The sequence below is a fragment of the Salarias fasciatus genome, chromosome 14, assembly GCF_902148845.1.
Source record: "Salarias fasciatus chromosome 14, fSalaFa1.1, whole genome shotgun sequence".
In the NCBI taxonomy this organism is placed as follows: domain Eukaryota; kingdom Metazoa; phylum Chordata; class Actinopteri; order Blenniiformes; family Blenniidae; genus Salarias; species Salarias fasciatus.
Genome location: NC_043758.1, coordinates 2,897,444 through 2,919,463, shown reverse-complemented (window position 1 = coordinate 2,919,463; position 22,020 = coordinate 2,897,444). Strand labels below are relative to the sequence as shown.

Here is a 22,020-nt window from a genome sequence, read left to right as displayed (position 1 = left end):
TTTTTTTTTTTTTTTTTTTTTACATTGGACTCCCCCTGAACTCCTTAGCTGAGCCACAGTTCTCCCCCAACTTTTAGGTTTCAGCTGCAGGTTTTAGAGATTAAGAAATCCTAATTATACGTTCAGTCTCATCACATAAGTCTTCTAATAAAAGGCGTTTAAACTGTTCAACAACCAGGACTTCTCAGTCCTTGATTTACTGCTCATATTAGAGCACATGACACACACAGAGTGTGTTCAGTGTGAATCAGACTTCATTATCAGACTCTTACAGCTCAGGCGGATCTTGGACAGCTTCAGGCCGTACATCACAGGGTTGAAGATGGGAGGACAGGTCAGGAAGTACAAGGACAGGAAAATACGCATCACGCTGGGTAAGCTGTTCATGTTGAATCTGCTCTGCACGATCTCGAACGTGGCGCCCCAGGTGAAGTTGAGGAGCGAGGCCAGGTGGGGCGTGCAGGTGGCCACGGCTTTCTGTCGGCTCTGCTCACTGCCCGAAAAACACACTCTGAAGATCTTTGTATATGTATAAATGATCACACTCAGAGGACAGAAGACTGTGAAAGCAGTAGCTATGAGTCCATATATATTGTTGATTGTCGTGTCAGAGCATGACAGTTTGACAACAGAGAAGTTGTCACAGTACACTTTGTTAATGACGCTTCCACACAGCTGCAGAGAAACTATCAGAGAAAGTGTTACACAATTCACCAAAATTGCAGGAAACCAGACTCCTGCAATCAAGAATAACACCTTGTTCAATGTCATGCGTTCATGATATTGCAGAGGGAAGCAGATAGCCACATATCTGTCATAAGACATGACAGCCAAGTTGAAAAACTCAATCCCTCCATAAGAATACACGATGAAGATCTGCAGGAGGCAGAGCGGAGCAGACACGGTGTGAGAGTCCGACAGGATCTGAACCAGGATGAACGGGAACAGGCCGCTGCTGCCGTACAGCTCGTTGACAAACAGGCTGAGCAGGAACAGGTACATGGGCTCATGAAGGGTTCTGTTCACACAGATCACCAGGATCAGCAGCAGGTTGGAGAACACGATACACACATAGAGCAGCAGCACAGCCAGGAAACAGGCAGATTTAAAGTGTCCGGTGTCGAAGTAAGCACTCAGTGTGAAGAATGAAAGCTGTGTAGAGTTCATCATGAGGCTCCTCCACAACACTCTGAGCACGAGAGTCTGCCGTGATGTTCCAGACATGGAAATATGGAGCCGCTTTACAACATGCAGCCACATAAGACCAGTGGAGGCGAGCCAGTGGGACGCTGAGTGTTCTCACTCTGTCCATGAAGTGTGTGAGCGCTTCGCTTCAGGTCATCTTCTGACGCACTGGGAGAAGGTCCACTGACACCTTCAGAAAGTACAAACACTAACTTACTGGTAATCATGTGACCTCTTGCCTTATCATTAGGGGCTGGAGTGTAGAAGCCATTTTTCCCCTGTGATCAGCTTCATCTCTTGATGTAAGGGGGGGATTGGGGTCTCGGCACTTTGGGGTTCAGATGCTGGTTGGTGGGGGCTGATGGCTTGGTGGTTGGCACTGCCTTGGGGTTTGGGTTCTGGACTACATGCCTTTGGGGGGGGCTTCTTGTTTGGCCTGGTCTGGGGTAGTGGTGGGGGGCTGGTGGTTGGGGTTGCTTGGCAGCGGTTGGGCGGGGTCGCCGGTGGGACCTGGATCGATGGGTGCCGACTCAGGGTGTGGTGGCCAGAGCATTCTGGGGTTGGGGGTCCGGGGTCCTGGTGCCTGGGGGGTTGTCGCCTACCAATCTTGGTTGGTGCCTGGTGGTCTCGGTTGCCTGGAGTCCAGGCCCGTGGCTGCTTAGGGTTCGAGCCAGGGCCTTCCTCTGCCCACTCCTGGACCGGTGAATGGATGTCCTCCTAGTGGGCTTACAGGGCACTGGGCTCTGGGATTGTGGATGATTACCTGGATTTTGGGGGTCTCTGCTCTAAGTCCTGGGAGCCTCTCTGGCATGAGTCTCGGGTGGCTTTCTGGTCTGCTTCTGAGCTTCTCAGAGGTCAGACATCATATTTTTCATGATCACAGTCACATTTTCATGCTTTAATCACTCTGCACTCTGCATGTGGACTCAGTCACAGTGTTGTCTTGTTGGGTGGTAGACTCATGGCTATCTGTGTTAGGTCTCTCCCGGTGCTCTGGTTTGTAATTTGATATATGTATCCTCAGCTTACATGCTCCCAAAACTTGCCGGCTATGCTTCTTAATAAAAGCCAATATAATGTTCTCTGTTGCATCGCTGCTCCGGTGTGGTGGCTGGGTGTCTGGTGTGTCGGTCCCGATTGAAGGATCGTTGCTGTATCTTTCGTTCTTCTCACCACCCTTTTCCCTCGCTACCTCTCTTCTCTTCATGTCTTTCTGTCCCCCTGTCAGGTCCAGCAATACCATGTAAAGGTTTTCAAAAAAAATAAGTTAAAGTAAGAAATCATATTATTACGATAGGCCTTATACCTATGAGTAGTGCTGGGCAGAATTTTGATAGCAATATATACCGCGGTATATTTTTATCCAATAACGATGATATGAGTTTTAAACAAATTTTCGATATTTCAATATAGTGTATTACAGTATGCGTTTCACAATCACTGTTCGCTGAACAATCGCTGTTTATGGCGCCGCCAATTCAAGCCGAACAGAAAGCGCCGGAAGAGAGTGATCACTACTCAGCAGCACACCACAGCAGGCTGTCCTCAGCTCAGGCTACAAGCTAAGCTCCTCCGCGGTAAGTTTGAGCTCCAACATGAGAACTTGTGATGTAAACGCGACTGAACAAGCTTCCACAAGCTACTTTGTGGCCACGAAATAATAAATCGTGGCCACGAATTAGGAATATCATTCACTGAACAGTCCAGTAAAGTTAGCAGCATGTTGACAGATGCGGACTTTCAGTCTCAATAACTCTTTAACAAAACATCACTAACATACAAAGGGCGCCTCCATCCCATCGCTGTGAGCTGGACGACATGCTACAAGCTCATTTTTATTAAAAGTGTCTGTCTATCAAGCAGCAGAAACAATATTGATTTATATGAGCAGCCGTAGTGCTTCGGGGTTCTTATTCTTCTTCTAATGATTTCCGGCAGGCTGTACGCTTGTTCAGCGCAATGCTGCCCCTTCAGGTTAAGTAGTAAACATTAGCCCATACTTTAGATTCTGGTGCTGCGGGGTTAAGGGACCGTCTACAATTTACAAGACACTGAAACAGTGAAGACAAATACCACAAGAGAGAAAAACAAAAAAACAGTACAGGGATTCACTGCAGTGTCACCATAATCACTACAACCTTAAGTAATCTGTACTTAACCTCAGTAATTCTGAGCACTTTTATTTTTCTTCCTGGTTGAAGCACCGTTGTTTGAATCTATAACAATAATATAACTGTATTTAAGTGTAAAGTTAAAGCCATTTATATTGAAAAAGGTGAAACTTATGTTTACTTGACAGTGATTTCGTATTTCTTAAATAAAAGGTAAACATTTAATTTATTGTAGCTTTTATTTCTAAAATGTTATACTGGAGGAGCTTCCTGGATAAATAGTTTCTAGTTTTACAGGTAGTACATTATATGCATGATTCTTAACAGTTTTTCTGAGGCTTTTGTATTATTTATATCGATATTGGAATTATATCGTATCGACTGAAATTAAGACCAATATCGTGATAAAATTTTTGGCCATATCGTCCAGCCCTACCTATGAGCTCCCCTTGGAAGACCAAATCTGTTTGGCACATTACTACAGCCACAACAACTCATTCTGCTGCATTAAAACAGGATGGAAACAAAAGGAAAACAGAGTTATTTTGTTTTTTGTTTTTATGTCAGTGTTTTTGGAATTTCTGATAACTGGTCCCAGATTTGATAATCAAGGAGCTACTCAAGATGAAAATACATGAAATCTGAATCAAGTTCCAGTGCAGTGACAGCTTTGTTTCAACACACTGTGCAGAAGTTGCGCTGAAAGCTTGTCACCTTCAACCTGGTCTACTGTCGGCGCAGCAGAGCGCACCCGGCCTAATGGTAATTTCACTGACAGGCACTCGGTGTGCACATGCCACCAAAACCTCTGAGGGAGGTCTCCCAGGGGTCACTACATTCTTTGCAGCATGTTGTATGCTACACACTTTAACTGTTCGCTTTGGATGCCACTTTGAGCTCATGGAGGGGACGTTACAGGGCATGGGGGGGGTGGGGGGGGTTGGGGGGGTGCAGCTGTCCCCTATGCAAAGAGGCGTTCGGCTACATCGGCCAGTCTCACGAAGCCACACCAGACTGCGCCGGGCAGCAAAATTGCAAAGTAGGGTCAACCAACTCATCAATATTATGATGACTGGTAAAAGATATGACTATAGCAGTGGATCATGTGTTTGAATGTGTCACGGTGGAGATTCTCGTGGAGAAAAAGAAAAATATGCTTATATCTTGTATTTATAAAGCGCCGGGTGCGGATATGGATGATTTCATTGAGTATATGGAAACTATGTTCGCAAATAACAATCACAAAGATATCTTTATATGTGGGGACTTCAATATTGATTTATTGAAAGTAAAATCACATGGTCCTACAGAAAAATTCATGGACACTATGTATAGCCTGTCATTATACCCAGTAATTACGCGCCCCACTAGGGTCACCGCGCACTGCGCTTCCTTAATTGATAATATATTTACTAATATTCTGGAATTTAAAATGACAGGCGGATTATTAATCAATGACATTAGTGATCACTTACCGATTTTTGTATTATTCGAAAAAATAAGAGCAAAAACAAATACTAATAACATAACCATGAAAAGTATCAGACAGAGATCACAACATGCAATAGATGCCTTTAACCAAAGCTTGTCAGAACAAAATTGGGATGACGTACTAAGAGAAAAAGATGTAAATAAGGCGTATACATGTTTCATTGACACATTCAAACACCTATATGACTTACATTGCCCTGTAATAATGCACACATCCTCACAAATGAAAAAATCTTGCCCATGGATGACGAAGGGATTATTGAATGCGTGTAGGAAGAAAAACACACTATACAAAATGTTTCTACGGAAAAGAACACCTGAATCTGAAACCAAGTATAAAAAATACAAAAATAAATTGACTAGTATAATTAAAACCTGTAAGAAAGAATACTATAGAGATTTGATAGAAAAACATAAATGTAATATGAAAAATCTGTGGTCTGTTTTAAATAACGTCATGAATAAGGACCGCCAAAGTGTCTCTTTTCCTGACTACAAGATAAAAGATGGAGGAAAAATAACAAATGTTGAGTGCATGACTAACGCATTTAATGAATTCTTCGTCAACATTGGCCCTCAGCTGGCATCCAATATTGTTGCTTCACATAATCGTGAAGCTCCAACAAAGGTTACTAATATTGTCCACTCTTTATTTATTAGTCCAACCAACGAAAATGAAATTATCGAAATAGTGCATGGGTGTAAAAATAAAAAAACCACGGATTATAATGAATTAGATATGACTATAATCAAAAAAGTAATACTGAATATAGTAAAACCCTTAACTCATATATTTAATGCTTCCTTTGTAACTGGAGAATTTCCTCATCTTATGAAAATAGCTAAAGTCATCCCAATCTATAAAAATGGAGACAGTCATCAGTTCACCAATTACCGTCCGATATCAATTCTTTCTCAATTATCGAAAATTTTGGAGAAGTTATTTGTTATACGCCTGAGAGGCTTCATAAATAAGCATAATATACTCAGTGACAGCCAGTATGGCTTTAGAAACTACAGGTCAACAGCTCTTGCGCTGATTGATCTCATAGAAGAGGTAACGGATAAAATCGACAGCAAGATGTATTCTGTGGGTATTTTCATAGACCTAAAAAAAGCCTTTGACACAATAGACCATAATATACTTTTGCACAAACTATATCTAAATGGAATCAGAGGAACTGCATATAATTGGTTGAAATCTTACTTAACAAACAGGCAGCAGTATGTGCAGGTAGGTGAGCATAGTTCAAGTTGGAGAAGCATAACCTGTGGTGTCCCCCAGGGGTCAGTGTTAGGACCTTTATTGTTCTTACCATACATAAATGATCTGTGTGATGTATCACCAAAACTAAAATTTATATTATTTGCAGATGATACTACAATAGTAGGCTCAGGCAAAAATTTGCAGCTCCTTGTGACTGAGATTACAGCAGAACTTTGTAAAATTAAAGAGTGGTTCAATAAAAATAAATTATCGCTAAATGTACTCAAAACAAAATTCATGTTATTTGGTAAAATCAAAGAAGACACTGAAACCCAAGTTAAAATAGATAATGTTGAAATAGAAAGAGTGAAAGAATACAAGTTTCTGGGAGTGATTCTGAGTCACAACATGAGCTGGAAGCCGCACATCAACAATATCCGAACTAAGATGGCTAAAAACATCGCTATTATGAGCAGATGCAGACACCTTCTTGACCAAAAAGCTCTCCAAATCTTGTACTGCTCACTTGTCCTTCCTTACATCACGTACTGTGTAGAGGTTTGGGGAAATACCTACAGAAGCCACTTGGAGATTTTGTTCAGACTTCAAAAAAAATCTATCAGGATCATACACAACGTGGGGTTCAAGGACCATACAAACTCATTGTTCTTAAGATCTAGCCTTCTAAAACTTGAGGACTTAATACATTTGAAATCTCTGTTAATACTCTACAAGGCAAGAAACAATTTACTTCCCGGTAACATAAATCGTCTGTTTGCTAATAGAGAGGGCAATTATTCTTCCAGGCAAATGCTTAATTTAAAAGTTCAACGTGTTCGTACGACCCTCAAAAGCCAATGTATTACCCGGAGAGGCGTAAATCTATGGAACAGCTTAGATGGGAACCTAAAAAGTGCCATAACTATACATCAATTCAAAAAACTGTATATGCGCCGTATTTTTGATAACTATGCCAAACAAACATAACACACACTGTGTGGCATGCCAGGACATGAATCTTGTACCACATAACACACACACATTCATAGGCAGGCACATGCACATGCTACTGTGTAATGGCCTGGGTATGGATGATAAAATTATGTACAAATACAACAACATTGCCATGTGACCCTCAGTGATATAATTACGAGATATGGGAAGGGGTAGGCACTGATAAGCTTCTGCTTCAGCCTACTCCTTTTGGGCTTTCATTGAATGGTTTTGTATATTTTGTTGACATGTTTATGTTATGTGATATGCCCAAATAAACGAAACGAAACGAAACGACTCTCATTACCAGTGAGAATTTCTCCGCAGCTGCTGACAGATCATCAGCTAAAGTGACTGTGAGCTACAGCTGAAAGCATTTTAGTGCACTGAATACTAACATCAGATGGAGGACAGGGTTGACCCGGACAATGACTTCTACTGTGATATCAACAGTGTTGGGCTTTACAGTAGTTACTTCTTCAAAAAAGTAACTGAGTTACAATATTTTAAAAGTAACTAACTACTAGGCAAAGTAACTATTGCATCACTTAAAACAACATGATTAAATATGTCAGAGAATTTGGATCCCCTCTTAATGGCATTTTAAGATGCATGTTCAATTATTGTACACCTGAATACATGATTAATGAAATAAATGGACACTTGACAGAATAAATTACAAGCACTACATTTATGAATGTGACTCAAATGTTGCTCTGTGAAAATGTCAGACAAGACACCAAGCAAATCTGTTTTTTTTTTTTGTTTGTTTGTTTGTTTTTACACTAGATAGCATGTCTCCATTTGTAAAACAATAATAAAACACAATAGATGTAAGTCAATAGATGTCTGGACTTGAATTTGAAAGTTGCCTTTCAATGATCAGGGCTCTATGGCTGTATCTCTCTCACTTTACACCAATATGGTTCCTTCTTTCTGTATGATGATGTCATTTAGAACTTTCCTGACTGAGTTGCAACATTGTATTGTTTTTTTAATGACATCATCTAATTTGACCTAGATATGCAAATGAGCGGCATTGCAAATAGATAGATAGATAGATAGATAGATAAAACTTTATTAATCTCCCAAGGGAGAAATTCCAGTGTCCAGCAGCACACAGATCATATACATGCAAATAAATAACAGTACAATAAATAAAAGTGCTCATAGTGTACTTTGTTTGGCTCAGGCACATCTGTTATACAGCCTGATTGCTGAGGGGATGAACGACCTCTTGAAGCGCTCAGTTCTGCAGCGCAATGACAGGAGCCTGTTGCTCCGCTCACTTTTTTGAGCTGCAACTGTGTCGTGCAGTGGATGTTTGGAGTTCCTCAAGATACTCTGCATTAGAGCCCCCATCCTCCTCTCCAAGACTGCTCCAACAGAGTCCACCTTCCTCCCCATCACAGACACACACCTCCTGATCAGTCTGTCCAGCCGATTGCTGTCTCTTTTTGTCATACTGCCGCCCCAACAGACAACCCCAAAGAAAACAGCACTTGCAACAACAGACTGGTAGAAAATGTACAGCATGTCACCACACACATCAAAGGATTTAAGTCTCCTCAGGAAAAACAGCCTGCTCTGTCCTTTCTTATACAGGGCCCGAGCCTGCTCCGACCAGTCCAGTTTGTGGTCAAGGTGCACACCCAAGTATTTATAGGTGTGAACAACCTCAATACTCTCTCCGTCGATGATGACAGGTTGATGAGAGGCTTCCTGCCAAAGTCAATGATCATCTCCTTCGTCTTAGAGGTGTTCAGAATAAGACCATTGTCCCTGCTCCAGGTGGTGAATCCCGCGATGAGCTCCCTGTACTCCTTTTCATCCCTACCCTTCACACATGCCACAATTGCAGTGTCATCTGAATACTTCTGCACACGACACGCAGCAGATCTGTGAGCAAAGTCAGCAGTGTACAGTGTGAAGAGAAAGGGGGATAGTACAGTCCCCTGCGGTGCACCAGTGTTGCTCAACAGGGTCCCAGATACACCCCCCCCGAGCCGGACGTATTGTGACCTCAGAGTCAGGTAGTTGTGGATCCAGCGAACAAAAAGAGGATCCACTCCCATCCTCTCAAGCTTCCCCTTCAGTAACTGAGGCTGGATGGTATCAAAGGCGCTTGTAAAGTCGAAAAACATCAACCTCACATAGCCTCCAGCTCCCTCCAGAAAGGAGAGCGCCTGATGGACCATAAACAAGACTGCATCGTCCACTCCCATGCTGTCCTGATAGGCGAACTGAAGGGGGTCCAGCGCCCCCTCCACTTGAGGTTTGAGCAGCCGGAGCAGCAGCCTCTCAAAAGTCTTCATCACCACGGATGTTAGGGCCACTGGTCTGTAGTCCTTCATCCCTGCAGGCCTTGCCACCTTGGGCACTGGGACAAGGCATGAGGTCTTCCACAACGCAGGGACACGTCCAGTCTGAAGACTCCGATTGAAGATGGTTTGGAGAGGCACAGCCAGCTCTGACGCACACTCCTTCAGCAGCCGTGGTGATATCCCATCAGGCCCTGCAGCTTTCCGTCCATGGAGCCTCCTCAGCTCCACACGTACCTCCTCCACAGTGAAGGCCGGCGCGTCAGCAGAGGTGGAGCAGCCGCTGGGTGGAGGAGAGGAGCAGGTCGCAGCCGCAGAGGTGGAGCAGCCGCTGGATGGTGAGGAGGAGCAGGTCACAGCAGCAGAGGTGGAGCAGCCGCTGGGTGGTGAGGAGGAGCAGGTCACAGCCGCAGAGGTGGAGCAGCCGCTGGGTGGTGAGGAGGAGCAGGTCACAGCAGCAGAGGTGGAGCAGCTCCCAGGTGGAGAAGAGGAGCAGGTCACAGCAGCAGAGGTGGAGCAGCCGCTGGATGGAGAAGAGGAGCAGGTCACAGCAGCAGAGGTGGAGCAGCCGCTGGATGGTGAGGAGGAGCAGGTCACAGCAGCAGAGGTGGAGCAGCCGCTGGGTGGTGAGGAGGAGCAGGTCACAGCAGCAGAGGTGGAGCAGCCGCTGGGTGGTGAGGAGGAGCAGGTCACAGCAGCAGAGGTGGAGCAGCCGCTGGGTGGTGAGGAGGAGCAGGTCACAGCAGCAGAGGTGGAGCAGCCGCTGGGTGGAGGAGAGGAGCAGGTCACAGCAGCAGAGGTGGAGCCGCTCCCAGGTGGAGAAGAGGAGCAGGTCACAGCAGCCGAGGTGGAGTGGCCGCCGGGTGGACATCCGTTAGTGTGTGTGTGCGTTTGTACAGAGTCAAACCGGTTGTAAAAACGGTTGAACTCGTCCGCCATGTCCACATCACCAGGAGCTACACATCCCTTCTCCTTGAAACCAGTAATGGTTCTCATGCCCTTCCAGACCTCTCGGGAGCTCTTATCCTGCAGCTTCCTCTCAAGTCCTGCTTTGTACTCCCTCCTGGCCCGTCTCATGGCCCTCCTCAGGTCATGCTGAGCAGTCCTCATTCTCTGCCGGTCACCAGACTTAAAAGCCTCCTTTTTACAGTTCAGCAGATGTTTTGTGTCACTTCTGATCCACGGCTTGTTGTTGGGGAAGCAGCGCACGGTTCTCAGGGGCACTACTACATCCGTGCAGAAATTTATGTAGTCTGTGACACAGACCACGCTCTCATTGATGTCATTGTCCACGTCTGAACCCACAAGCAGATTCCAATCTGTGGATTCAAAACAGTCCCTCAGCTTGGCTGTTGTCTCAGGGGTCCACTGCCTAAAAGACCTCCTGACCGTAGGCAGTCTCATCACAGATGGTTTGTATGATGGTCTGAGGTGTATGAGATTGTGGTCGGACTTTCCAAGGGGAGGCAGAGACACGGCAGAGTAAGCAGATCTTACATTCACATAACACAGGTCCAGAGTGTTGTTATGTCTGGTTGGACACTGCACATATTGAGTAAAGCCGCCTAAATGAGGGCTCACATCAACATGGTTGAAGTCCCCTGAAATAATGATGAGCGCCTCTGGATGTGAGGACTGGATCCTGGACACCGCCTCCTGGATGACGTCACACGCTGACGTCGCGTCCGCACGCGGCGGGATGTAAACAATAATGGCGGCGACCAGGTGAATTTCCCTCGGGAGATAATATGATCTTAATCCGACCGCCAGGAGCTCAACATCACGGGTACAGATTTTATCTTTCACTGTGATGTGACCGGGATGGCACCACTTGTTGTTGACCAGCGCGGCAAGTCCTCCACCCCTCGCTTTCCCGCAGGATTCCGCCGCTCTGTCCGCTCGAACGAGTGTGAAGCCGGGGATGCTAACAGCGGAGTCCGGCAGGGTCTCATTCATCCAGGTCTCCGTGAGCAGATATAACGAAGCTTCCCGGTAAGCACTCTTGCACTTCATCAGGGCTTCCAGCTCATCGCGCTTGTTGGGCATAGAGTTTACGTTACCCATTATAATAGATGGCACAAAGGGCTTGTACCTCCACCTTTTAGCTTTTAGCTTAGCGCCGGCTCGGCATCCTCGGAAGGGCTTCTTGATCTCGCGCGGGATCGGATGCTTGATTCCCCTCGATGTGCGCCTCAGCTCAAGGAGCTCATCCCTCGAGTACTTGTACCAGCACATTCCAAACAAAACAGTCACCAAAAACACGAAAACACAGAAAACACTAGCGCTGCTCGGACTTGCTGCCACCGCAGTTGGCGCATGCGATGATGATGTCATTTACAACATTTGTGCCTGAGGAGTTGCAGCAATGTCTCAATTTTAAAGCAGAATTGGGTTTTTTTTTTTTACATCACACAATAAAGTGCATCACAGAGAGAGAGAGAGAGAGAGGGGGGGTGGGTCGATGGTGGATGGATCTTTCTATTGTGACTGTAAAGATTTTGTTAATGTGGAATGCAAGTTTTTTTAATAGAACTAGGAGTTGAATTGCTGCTGAAATTAGATACAAAGTCATTTTTTCATGCCAGAAATATTTTTACCTCAGTCACTTATGTTCTGTGTTCACCTCTGCAGACTGTGCACGGTGCTCTGGTCCATCCGCTCCCCGACTCTGCTCTCTCCGTTGTGGCAATGAAGAATTCTTTTAACTATTTGGAAAGCAACGGTGAACACAAGTTCTGCACAGAAATGAAGAGGATTGGCTTTATTGTAGTATGGACTAACAAGCAAGGATGGGAAAAAAGACTCTCTGGCTGGTTTGCTGAACATTATCAGCAGCTCTGTCACTCACCCACAACTCTGCACTCATGGTGTGTTTAAAGACGGCTTGGAAAAACACGTTACTGCTTGTTTATGAAAGATCATGTGGTTGTAATGGCTGAAAAAAACTTCACAGACATGAGATGTGCGGGGGAAATGTTCCCTGCCAACCCCGTGTCCGTTACGCTCATGGCCTCAGAGGAAGTCATGGACTCTGATGTGGCTTTCTTAGATTTCAGTGCTGTATTGATACTATTGATCAGATCATCATCCTTCAGAGACTGGAACAGATTATCAGGATTAAAGATGCGCTAAGCTGGTTTCAATCAGACTGATCAGACAGATTCCACTTCCTTCATGTAAATATTAATGACTCTTGAGCTAGACTTACACTTATTAGACAAGTTTATTCTTCTTTTTTCTTTGTATATGACTCCCCCTGAACTCTTTAGCCGAACCACAGTTCTCCCCAGAGTTTTCAGTTTCAGCTACAGGTTTTGGAGAAAAAGACATCCAAATGAAATATTCAGTCTCCTCACAGAACTGTTCTAATAAAAGGTGTTTTAATTGTGCTAAAACCAGCACTTTCATTCGTCATTTTGCTCTTCATATTACAGCACATGACACAGAGAGAAGAGTGTGTTCAGTGTAGAGCAGACTTCGTTATCAGATTCTTGCAGCTCAGGCGGATCTTGGACAGCTTCAGGCCGTACATCAAAGGGTTAAAGAGAGGAATGCAGGTCATGAAGTACAGCGAGAGGAAAACGCGAAGTGTGCTGGGAAAGGTGTTCATGTATAATCTGTTCTGCAGGATCTCAAGTGTGGCTGCACAGGTGAAGTTGAGGAGCGAGGCCAGGTGAGGCGTGCAGGTGGCCACGGCTTTCTGCCGGCTCTGCTCACAGCCTGAAAAACACACTCTGAAGATCTGTGAATACGTATAAAGGATCACACTCAGAGGACAGAAGACTATGAAGAAGACTATGTTTCGGCTGCCAAGCTGCAGCCTTCCTCAGAAGTGTCACGTGATGTTGTCTGGTCGGTTGATTTATACAGGTTTTGGCGCCAGCTTCCTACTGGGTGCAGTAGGATGACAGCGCCATCTGCAGTCCGACTTCTTCAGTACAGTTGATACGCCCCCTCTGCTCGGTTCACAGTCTGGGGGGCGCGTTTCCGGATCTCGATGGCCTCCCTGGTGGTACTTGTTGCTTTCCATGCCGATGATCTGGGCATAGTCCCAGTCCATGAGGTGGTTTTCCCTCTTGCAGTGTTCAGAAATGGCAGACTTTAGCTGTTCCTGCTCTGCCTGTCGTTTGGAGGAGCGTGTGCATGCTTTAGATGTTTCTTTTTCGCATTCAGTGCGATGTTCTTTTGTCCTGATGTTGAAGGCTCTGCCAGTTTCAAACGCACAAAACTAATCACACAGGAAGAAGACAGAAAAGAGGAGGAACAACACATCATAAAAGCACTACCAAAGTGCAACTATCCGATGTGGGCCATAAACAAAGGCCGCCAACAAGCAAAACAAAACAAAGACACAAAAAAGAGAACAACAACTAAACAAACTGAGAAACAAAACAGGGCCATGGTGACACTTCCATACATCAGAGGGATCACAGAGAGAATACAACGGGCCATGAATAAGCACAACATCAGCACCCCAGTAAAACCACACATAAAACTACGGCAGTTACGAGTACATCCCAAGGACAAAATAGAGCCACAACACAAATGCAATATCATTTACGAAATACCTTGTTTGTCGTGCAACAAATCCTACGTCGGGGAGACTGGCAGAGCCTTCAATGTCAGGACAAAACACGACAAGACACGACAGCCAAGTTGAAAAACTCAATCCCTCCATAAGAATACACGATGAAGATCTGCAGGAGGCAGAGCGGCGCCGACATGGTGTGAGAGTCCGACAGGATCTGAACCAGGATGAACGGGAACAGGCCGCTGCTGCCGTACAGCTCGTTGACAAACAGGCTGAGCAGGAACAGGTACATGGGCTCATGAAGGGTTTTTATTTTATTTTTTATTTTATTTTATTTTATTTTATTTTATTCGGTCATGAAGCACAACAAAAAAATTAAATAAATAAGAAATACATAGCAAGCAAGACATGTATGTGTACATATCTATATATACACACACACATACACACATACATACATACATGGTCATATATGCATACATATGTACATGTGCATGCGTACATACATACATGGTTAACTTGTTGATGACCGAAGAGGGTGTAGGGCTGAAGCCGAAGCTTATTTTGCCCACCTTTATCTTACCGCTGTATGAGAAGAAAACAAACAAAGAACCAAAAAAAAAACAAAAAGAAAAGACATTATACAGAAGTCAAACCGCAGTCAACACGACAACTGTCCAAATAGAAGATAACAAAGGGAGTGATGTATTTTCCATTTGTTCCTGTCCATTATTGCTTTATTGCATTATTTCTTCCTATCCTTTTTATTCTACTCTCGCTTCCATTATTCATTTCCCTATCCTTTCCCTATCCTCCTTTTCCATCCAATTTTCCTCCTTTTTCTTTCATTCTCCTCCTTGCTGAGGCTGCTAAAAATAATGCTCAAAGTAAATCATAAACAGAAATGGGGAAAAAAACAAAAAACAAAAACAAAAACAAAAAACAAAACAAAAAAAACCCAGAATAATAAATAAGAAATTAGTAAGTAAATAAGTTCATTAATTGATGATTAACAAATAAGAGGAAAAAAAATAAATAAATAAAAAAACTAAGTGTAAGTTTAAAAAGGAGAAGGAAAAGAAAGAAAGAAAGAAAAGAAAAAAAATTTAGCCAGGTTGTAAATCATGCAGGGTATATGTTGTTCTGTGTATTAGCTATTACAAGGTAATATGTTTGTCAATAACCCTTTTTTTGTATAATTTTTTGAATGTATTCAAAGACTTTGCTCTTTTTAGTTCATTGTCTAGGGTGTTCCAGAGATTTACCCCTTTAACTGAAGTAGTATTTCCTTTGGTTTTTGTTCTTGCATTTATTTTATTGAATATTGCGGTGCCCCTCAGATTGTACTGGTCTCTCTTTGCTTGAACAAGTCTTGCATGCAGTCTGGCAGAGTATTGTGATATGCTTTATACATTATAAGTGCTGTGTTTAAGTTTGTTAAATCATCTAATTTGAGAAGTCGGTTATTAATGAAAAGTGGATTTGTCGGAGCATGATAGTCGCTATGATTGATAATTCTTATTGCTTTTTTTTGTAGAATGAGGATGAATTATTGATTTATACGTGTGCCCCCACATTTCCACACAATATGTGAGATATGGCAATAATAGAGAGCAGTATAGTGTGTGGAGTGATTTTTTATTAACAAAATGTTTTGCTTTATGTAAGATAGCTATTATTTTAGAGATTTTTCTTTTTAAATGGTCGATATGGGCCTTCCAATTTAGTTTATCTATTATGACTCCTAGAAATTTAGTTTGGTTTATTTGTTCAATAGCCTTGTCATTAATGGATAGTTTAATTGGGATTTTGATCAATTTGTTCCCAAATATGATAAAATTTGTTTTATTTGTATTCAATGATAATTGGTTTATATCAAACCATTTTTTAAGAATGTTTAGATCGTTTTCTATTGCATGCAAGAGCTGTTCAAGATCTGGACCAGAGGCATACAGACTTGTATCATCAGCAAATAGGACACAATTGACATTTTGCAGAGCATCACAAATATCATTTATGTATAGTATGAAAAGCTTGGGGCCGAGAACTGAACCTTGTGGAATACCATATGTGATCAGTTTGGTATCGGAGTCTACTCCATTTAGATGCACGTATTGCGTTCTGTCAGTAAGGTAACTCTTGAGCCATGCAAGTGCATTACCCCTTATTCCATATCTGCTCATTTTATTGAGTAATGTCTGGTGATGGATGGTGTCAAATGCTTTTCTTAAGTCTATAAACACACCAACAGTGAATTCTGAATTGTCAGTTGCATTTGAAATGTTCTCAATAAGTTCGATTACTGCCATTGATGTTGACCTTTTAGCTCTAAAACCATATTGATGATTACTTAGCAAATGGTACTTATAGGCTTTACACTGATCATATCGGCTATATCGGATCGGCCGATATTTGGCATTTTTTGTAATGATCAGGATCGGGCGTCATGTCATAAATCACCGATCGATTAATGACGTCATGGTCGTGCTGAATTTTTTTTAATCTGTCTCATTTACTCCTGTTACGTCCCCCCCCCCTTTAGATGTTATAGATGGCCAAGCTAGGAGCGGGGGGGGGAAACGCAACGCTTACGCGCAGGCCTACTGGCTGATGTAAATGCTTCAGGTGGTGTGCGGACACGAAGCAAGGTGCAGCACAAAAGAGTTTGGGTGGCCTTTTCCCAAAGGAAAAGGGAATTTATATAACAGAAGCAACGTTACAAACTCACAAGATACAACAAAAATGCCAGAATGCAGCCAGCAGGCTTTAAACAACAAAACGTAATGAGCCTAAACAAAAAAAAACTGGCAAACAGCAAAAATGGGGAGAGCTAATGGAGGGCAGGCGGACGTTAGGAGAAGGGCCCTGTGGGCGGTGCCACTAAACACAAAAACCCTAATCTTCTCCTACACCTCACCCCTATGACCCTTATTATCTTAACTAGTGACTAGCCCTAACTAACTATGCCTGAACCTTACCTACCTGCTACAGAAGACCGTGGCAGCCGCCCACACTTACCTAGTGTGTATATACAGAAAGTCACCTACGTGCAGAAATGTAGACCCCGGGGTGTCTTACCTGGAGCCCTTCTCCAGGGAAGAAGACAATACAGAGAATGGGGTTGACTACAAAACACACTAGGTGGGGACAGGCAGGGTTTAACAAAAATAAGTCCTCAAATAGTAGCTTTGGCTGAGGAGGGCAAAAACAAGATGTCTCAAACTTTAGTCAAAAAGCTCTCCAAGAGATGCAGTGATCTCTCTCTCACAGGCAGAAACACAGGGTGCAAAACAATATATAGGGGCAGGACTGGAGGTTGATTGGTTGACTGGCTGATGGGATGATTGGCGACAGGTGTCCAGGATGGCTGCTGGCTGGAAAGGTGAGGTCTTGGCTGAAGGCTGGGAAAGGAAAGAATAAACACCACAACTGGACACCTGGGGGAGACAAACAGGATCAAACCCATGACACACAAAGGCAGCAGCCGTAACAACTCCTAACTCGTTCACAGCATCGACTTTTTAATTTGCTTGTATCCGAGAACTAATCATTCATGATTTAAAAAAAAAAAACATTTTCGTCTTCGTGCCTCTTCCTGTTTTGAGAACTGTCGCTATGTGATGGACAATAAAGTTTCTTTGAATCTTCAGCAACATCAAGATGTCGGAGGTGTGGAAGTTTTTCACAGTGAGGGAAACAGACATAGCACAAGCTATCTGCAATATTTGCAACGCTACAGTACCTCGCGGGGGAACATCGGCAAAAAATTTCAACACGACAAATTTAATCAGGCACTTGGAAAAGATGCATCCGGAGGAGCACGTCGAGTTCAAGAAACGCAGCGCGGAGAAAGAAAAAGAAAAGCAAACTCCGAAACGGATGCTAAAGCAAACAACTTTGGGCAGTGCTGCTCGTCCGTACAGTCGGGACAGTGAGAAGGCAAGGGGTGGCACAAGGAGGGTGCTGGAGTTTATTGTGATGTCTGACCTGCCGTTTAACATTGTGGAGAACCCTGCATTTCAACGGCTGCTAACTTACTTTGATCCACGCTACCGCCTCCCAGGGCACACATATTGTGGTGAGACAGGTCTGAGTGAGCTACACCGGGATGTCCGTTCACGTGTAGAGAGCCTTCTGATGGAAAGCAATTCTTCTATCAGTTTAACTACAGACATTTGGTCCTCAGACGTCAGCCCAATGTCACTACTGAGTTTAACCGCCCAGTGGATTGACCCAAACTTTAAACTCCGAGCTGCAGTCCTACACGCACAGGAATTTCGCGAGTCACATTCTGCTGCAGCGTTGGTGACAAAATACAAGAACATGCTCCAGACGTGGCAGATTCCCAGAGAGAGAGTCCACGTCGTACTACAGGATAATGCTGCAAACATGGCAAAAGCCATGCGTGAAGGAGGACTGCTGACTTTGCCGTGCATGGCGCACACGCTTCAACTAGCGATCCATGACGGATTATTGGCACAACGCATGATAACGGACATCCTCGCGACGGGGAGACGCATCATCGGGCATTTTAAACGCTCTCCTCAAGCATATTGTGCATTTCATGATGTGCAACAACAGCTGGGCCAGAATGTTAAAAAGTTCCAGCAAGACGTCACCACCCGGTGGAACAGCAGCTTTTATATGCTCCAAAGCCTGCTGGAGCAAAAACGCGCATCGGCTGCTTATGGAGCTGAGCATGAAGTTCCTGCTTCCTTCAGCGCCGCCCAGTGGGGTCTGATCGAACACATCATAACAATTCTGGAACCATTCGAGGAGCTCACAAGAGCAATAAGCTCATCCACTGCATCAGCTGCAGACGTGATTCCATCAGTGTTGGCGTTAAAACGGTTCCTGAGCAGAGATGCCCCTTCAGATCGAGGTGTGATGACTGCAAAAGCTGAGCTACTGAGAGCTGAAACCAGGAGATTCGATGGGATTGAAGATGAACCCCTCTACAGTTTGGCAACTCTGTTAGACCCAAGGTGAGGAAAAAAACATTAAAAACTAAGATAATCTGCAAAATATAATTAAAATTAATATGCAGTAATAAAATTATGTCATTGAGAATAGCCTTACAACCTGATTCAGAATGTCAAACGTTCTGTCAATTGGATAAAATTTATTTTATCCAGCTTATATATTTGCTTTTACACAAATGCCTCAGTGTCAACTTAACTCAAGTGTACAAGTGAAATCAAACAGACCATTTAGTTACAGTCAGTCTGATTCAAAGTTGCTCTAAAAGAACAAATGCTAAGTTAAATTAATGCAATGTCTTTTTGTTATGTTTTACCAAAGGTACAAGGATCGATGCTATTCTGCAGAGCTCAAGGCACACACACGGGAGCAGCTTTTGGAGCTGCTGGATGCACAGAGTGTCGCCGATGAAGTACAAAGACCTGAAGCCAGCAACGCAGATGAGCCAGCTGAGAAGAAAGCACGACTCGGTTCCTTGTCATCGATGTTGGGTGAGATCATGCAAGAAGAACGGCCACAGAAAGCCACTACAGCAATGTCACAGCTGAATCTCTACCTGTCAGAGCCTGTCATCCTTCAGGATGCTGACCCCCTGGCTTACTGGAGAGCCAATCAGGATCGCTTTTCTGCCCTCACCACTGCTGCAAGAGCTTACCTGTCTGCACCCTGCACTAGTGTGGACAGTGAGCGCCTATTCAGCACTGCATCCAACATCCTGGATGCTCAAAGAAGCAGGCTCTCAGCCAGGAAAGTTGAGATGCTCCTCTTTGTTAGGAAGAATCTGCCACTGATGCTTGAAAAGGCATAAGCATTTGGCCTAAGTAATGGCAAGTTTACAATCCCCCATCCCCTTTTGAATTTTATTTTACTTGTACTGTGAATTTAATTTTACTTGTACTACCTGGCTGCTATTTATTTTATTTATTGGAAATACAGGTGGCCTGGGTGCCATATTTTCTGTTGACCTGGGTGTCATTATTTATTATTTATTTTTTAGTTAAAATGGGAGCCAGTAGCCAGTGTTCTGGGGCAGCATTACTAATACTGACCTTGTGCCCTTTATTTGCACAAGTGTGACTGTTAATGTTTTGAGAAAGCATTACTGCCTTTTATTTGCACAAGTGTGTAAGTGTTAATTTCGTGGATGTATGTGAATATTTTGAGGCAGCCTTCGTTCCATTTGCACCAGAGTTACAGTCTGTGACTGTTAATTTCATTAATATGCTGCAGTACGTTTGAGGCAGGATTACTGTCCTTAATTTGCAGCATTTACTTGTTACAGGAAAGTAATTAATTACAATAAAGTAATTTAATGACTATGAGTTGTGCTGATTATTTTGTCTTGGGTTATATTATTGATTGTTCAGACTGAACTTAACCGAACTTGTCAATCCTTTAATGCCCCCTAGAGGTCATTGATGTTTAACCCTTGTATCTCAGTCAGATTGGGGCATGGCAAGATTGATACTCAGGAAACAGCACATACGGTAAGTATGTAAGTACATAAACAAGTAGTTTAACTATTGCTCCTCACATGATCAGATCGGTGATCGGTTATCGGTTTATTTAAACTCACTGATCGGTGATCGGCGATCTGCCCGAAAATCGTGATCGTGCAAAGCCTAGGTACTTATTTATAAAGCTGTCCAACCTATTCATAAACAGCTTTTCTAGGATTTTGGGAAATTGAGGGAGTATTGAAATTGGTCTGTAATTGCTGAGTGATTGTTTGTCTCCATTTTTGTATATAGGAATAACTTTTGCTGTTTTCGTTTTGTCAGGGAAAATACCAGTTTGGAATGATAAATTGCAAATGTAGGCGAAAGGTCTTAAGATGACATCCATTATACTTTTAATTAAAGTTATGTCTATATTAGTGTGATCTGTCGATGTTTTATTTTTGAAGTTATTAACAATTGTCAGTATTTCATGGTCATTTACAGCGCTAATAAAGATGGAGTGCAGGTTCATGTTGATCAGTCTGTCATCTAGGCCATGCTTATCTCTGGGCTCCACAATCTCATTTGCAAGATTCGGTCCTACATTCACAAAGTATTCATTAAATGCATCTGCCATCTCTTTTGGTCTGTCTATTGTTGTGTTGTTCTTATTAATGTAATTTGGGAGTTTTGCATTACTGGTGCCCTTCTTGATTATGCTGCTGAGTGTTTTCCAAGTACCTCGCATGTTGCTTTTGTTACGATCCAGTACCTTATAATAGTAGTCCTTTTTACTTACTCTAATAATGTTGGTGAGCTTGTTTTTATACATCTTGTATCTAGTTTCTGACTCCACATTTCTATCCCTTAAGAAGTTTTTAAAGAGTTGATTTTTCTTTTTGCAGGCATTTATTATTCGTTTAGTCATCCAAGGCTTGACATCTGTTTTTTGATTTTTCCGGGAAATCTTTTTAAGGGGACAATGTTTGTCACAGAACATAATCAATACAGTTAAAAAAGCATTATAAGCCTTGTTTGGTTCAGTGGCCGAGTAGACTTCCTCCCAGGTCTGTTTTTGGAGGTCCTCTCTAAGTGCATCAATTGCATCAGGGGCTCTTAAGCGTGTTCGCGTATGCGTAGTGTTTATGGTAGATTTATCTTTGATACAACTCGAGTGAAATATTGCAAATATAGGAAGGTGGTCTGTTATGTCATTGATGAGTAGCCCAGCTGTTATTTGGCTTCCTATGGCGTTTGTGTAAATGTTGTCTATCAGTGTAGCTGTCTCTAATGTGATTCTGGTGGGTTTAGTTATTGCAGGGAACTGGGGTTCTGTTCACACAGATCACCAGGATCAGCAGCAGGTTGGCTCCAACGATACACACATAGAGCAGCAGCACAGCCAGGAAACAGGCAGATTTAAAGTGTCCGGTGTCGAAGTAAGCACTCAGTGTGAAGAATGAAAGCTGTGTAGAGTTCATCACGAGGCTCCTCCACAACACTCTGAGCACGAGAGTCTGCCGTGATGTTCCAGACATGGAAATATGGAGCCGCTTTACAACATGCAGCCACATCAGACCAGTGGAGGCGAGCCAGTGGGACGCTGAGTGTTCTCACTCTGTCCATGAAGTGTGTGAGCGCTTCGCTTCACGTCATCCTCCTACCCACTGGGAGAAGGTCCACTGACACCTTCAGAAAGTACAAACACTAACTTACTGGTAATCATGAGACCTCCTATCTCTAGAGGCTGGAGTGTCAAAGC

At 43.5% G+C, this 22,020-nt stretch overlaps 2 protein-coding genes across 2 annotated transcripts; both read right to left on the bottom strand.

The window, feature by feature from the left end:
- Positions 1-237: 237 nt before the first annotated feature.
- Positions 238-1,170, bottom strand: LOC115400673 (olfactory receptor 49-like). Its single transcript, XM_030108684.1, has one exon. It carries the CDS (start codon positions 1,168-1,170, stop codon positions 238-240), a length of 933 nt encoding a protein of 310 aa, XP_029964544.1.
- An 11,598-nt stretch (positions 1,171-12,768) lies between these two features.
- Positions 12,769-21,739, bottom strand: LOC115400672 (olfactory receptor 49-like). The gene is made up of 3 exons (XM_030108683.1): positions 21,591-21,739; positions 13,953-14,147; positions 12,769-13,114 (listed from the first exon to the last, which is right to left on the bottom strand). The coding sequence occupies exons 1-3, from the start codon at positions 21,737-21,739 to the stop codon at positions 12,769-12,771; spliced, it is 690 nt and encodes a 229-aa protein (XP_029964543.1).
- Between the last annotated feature and the right edge of the window lie 281 nt (positions 21,740-22,020).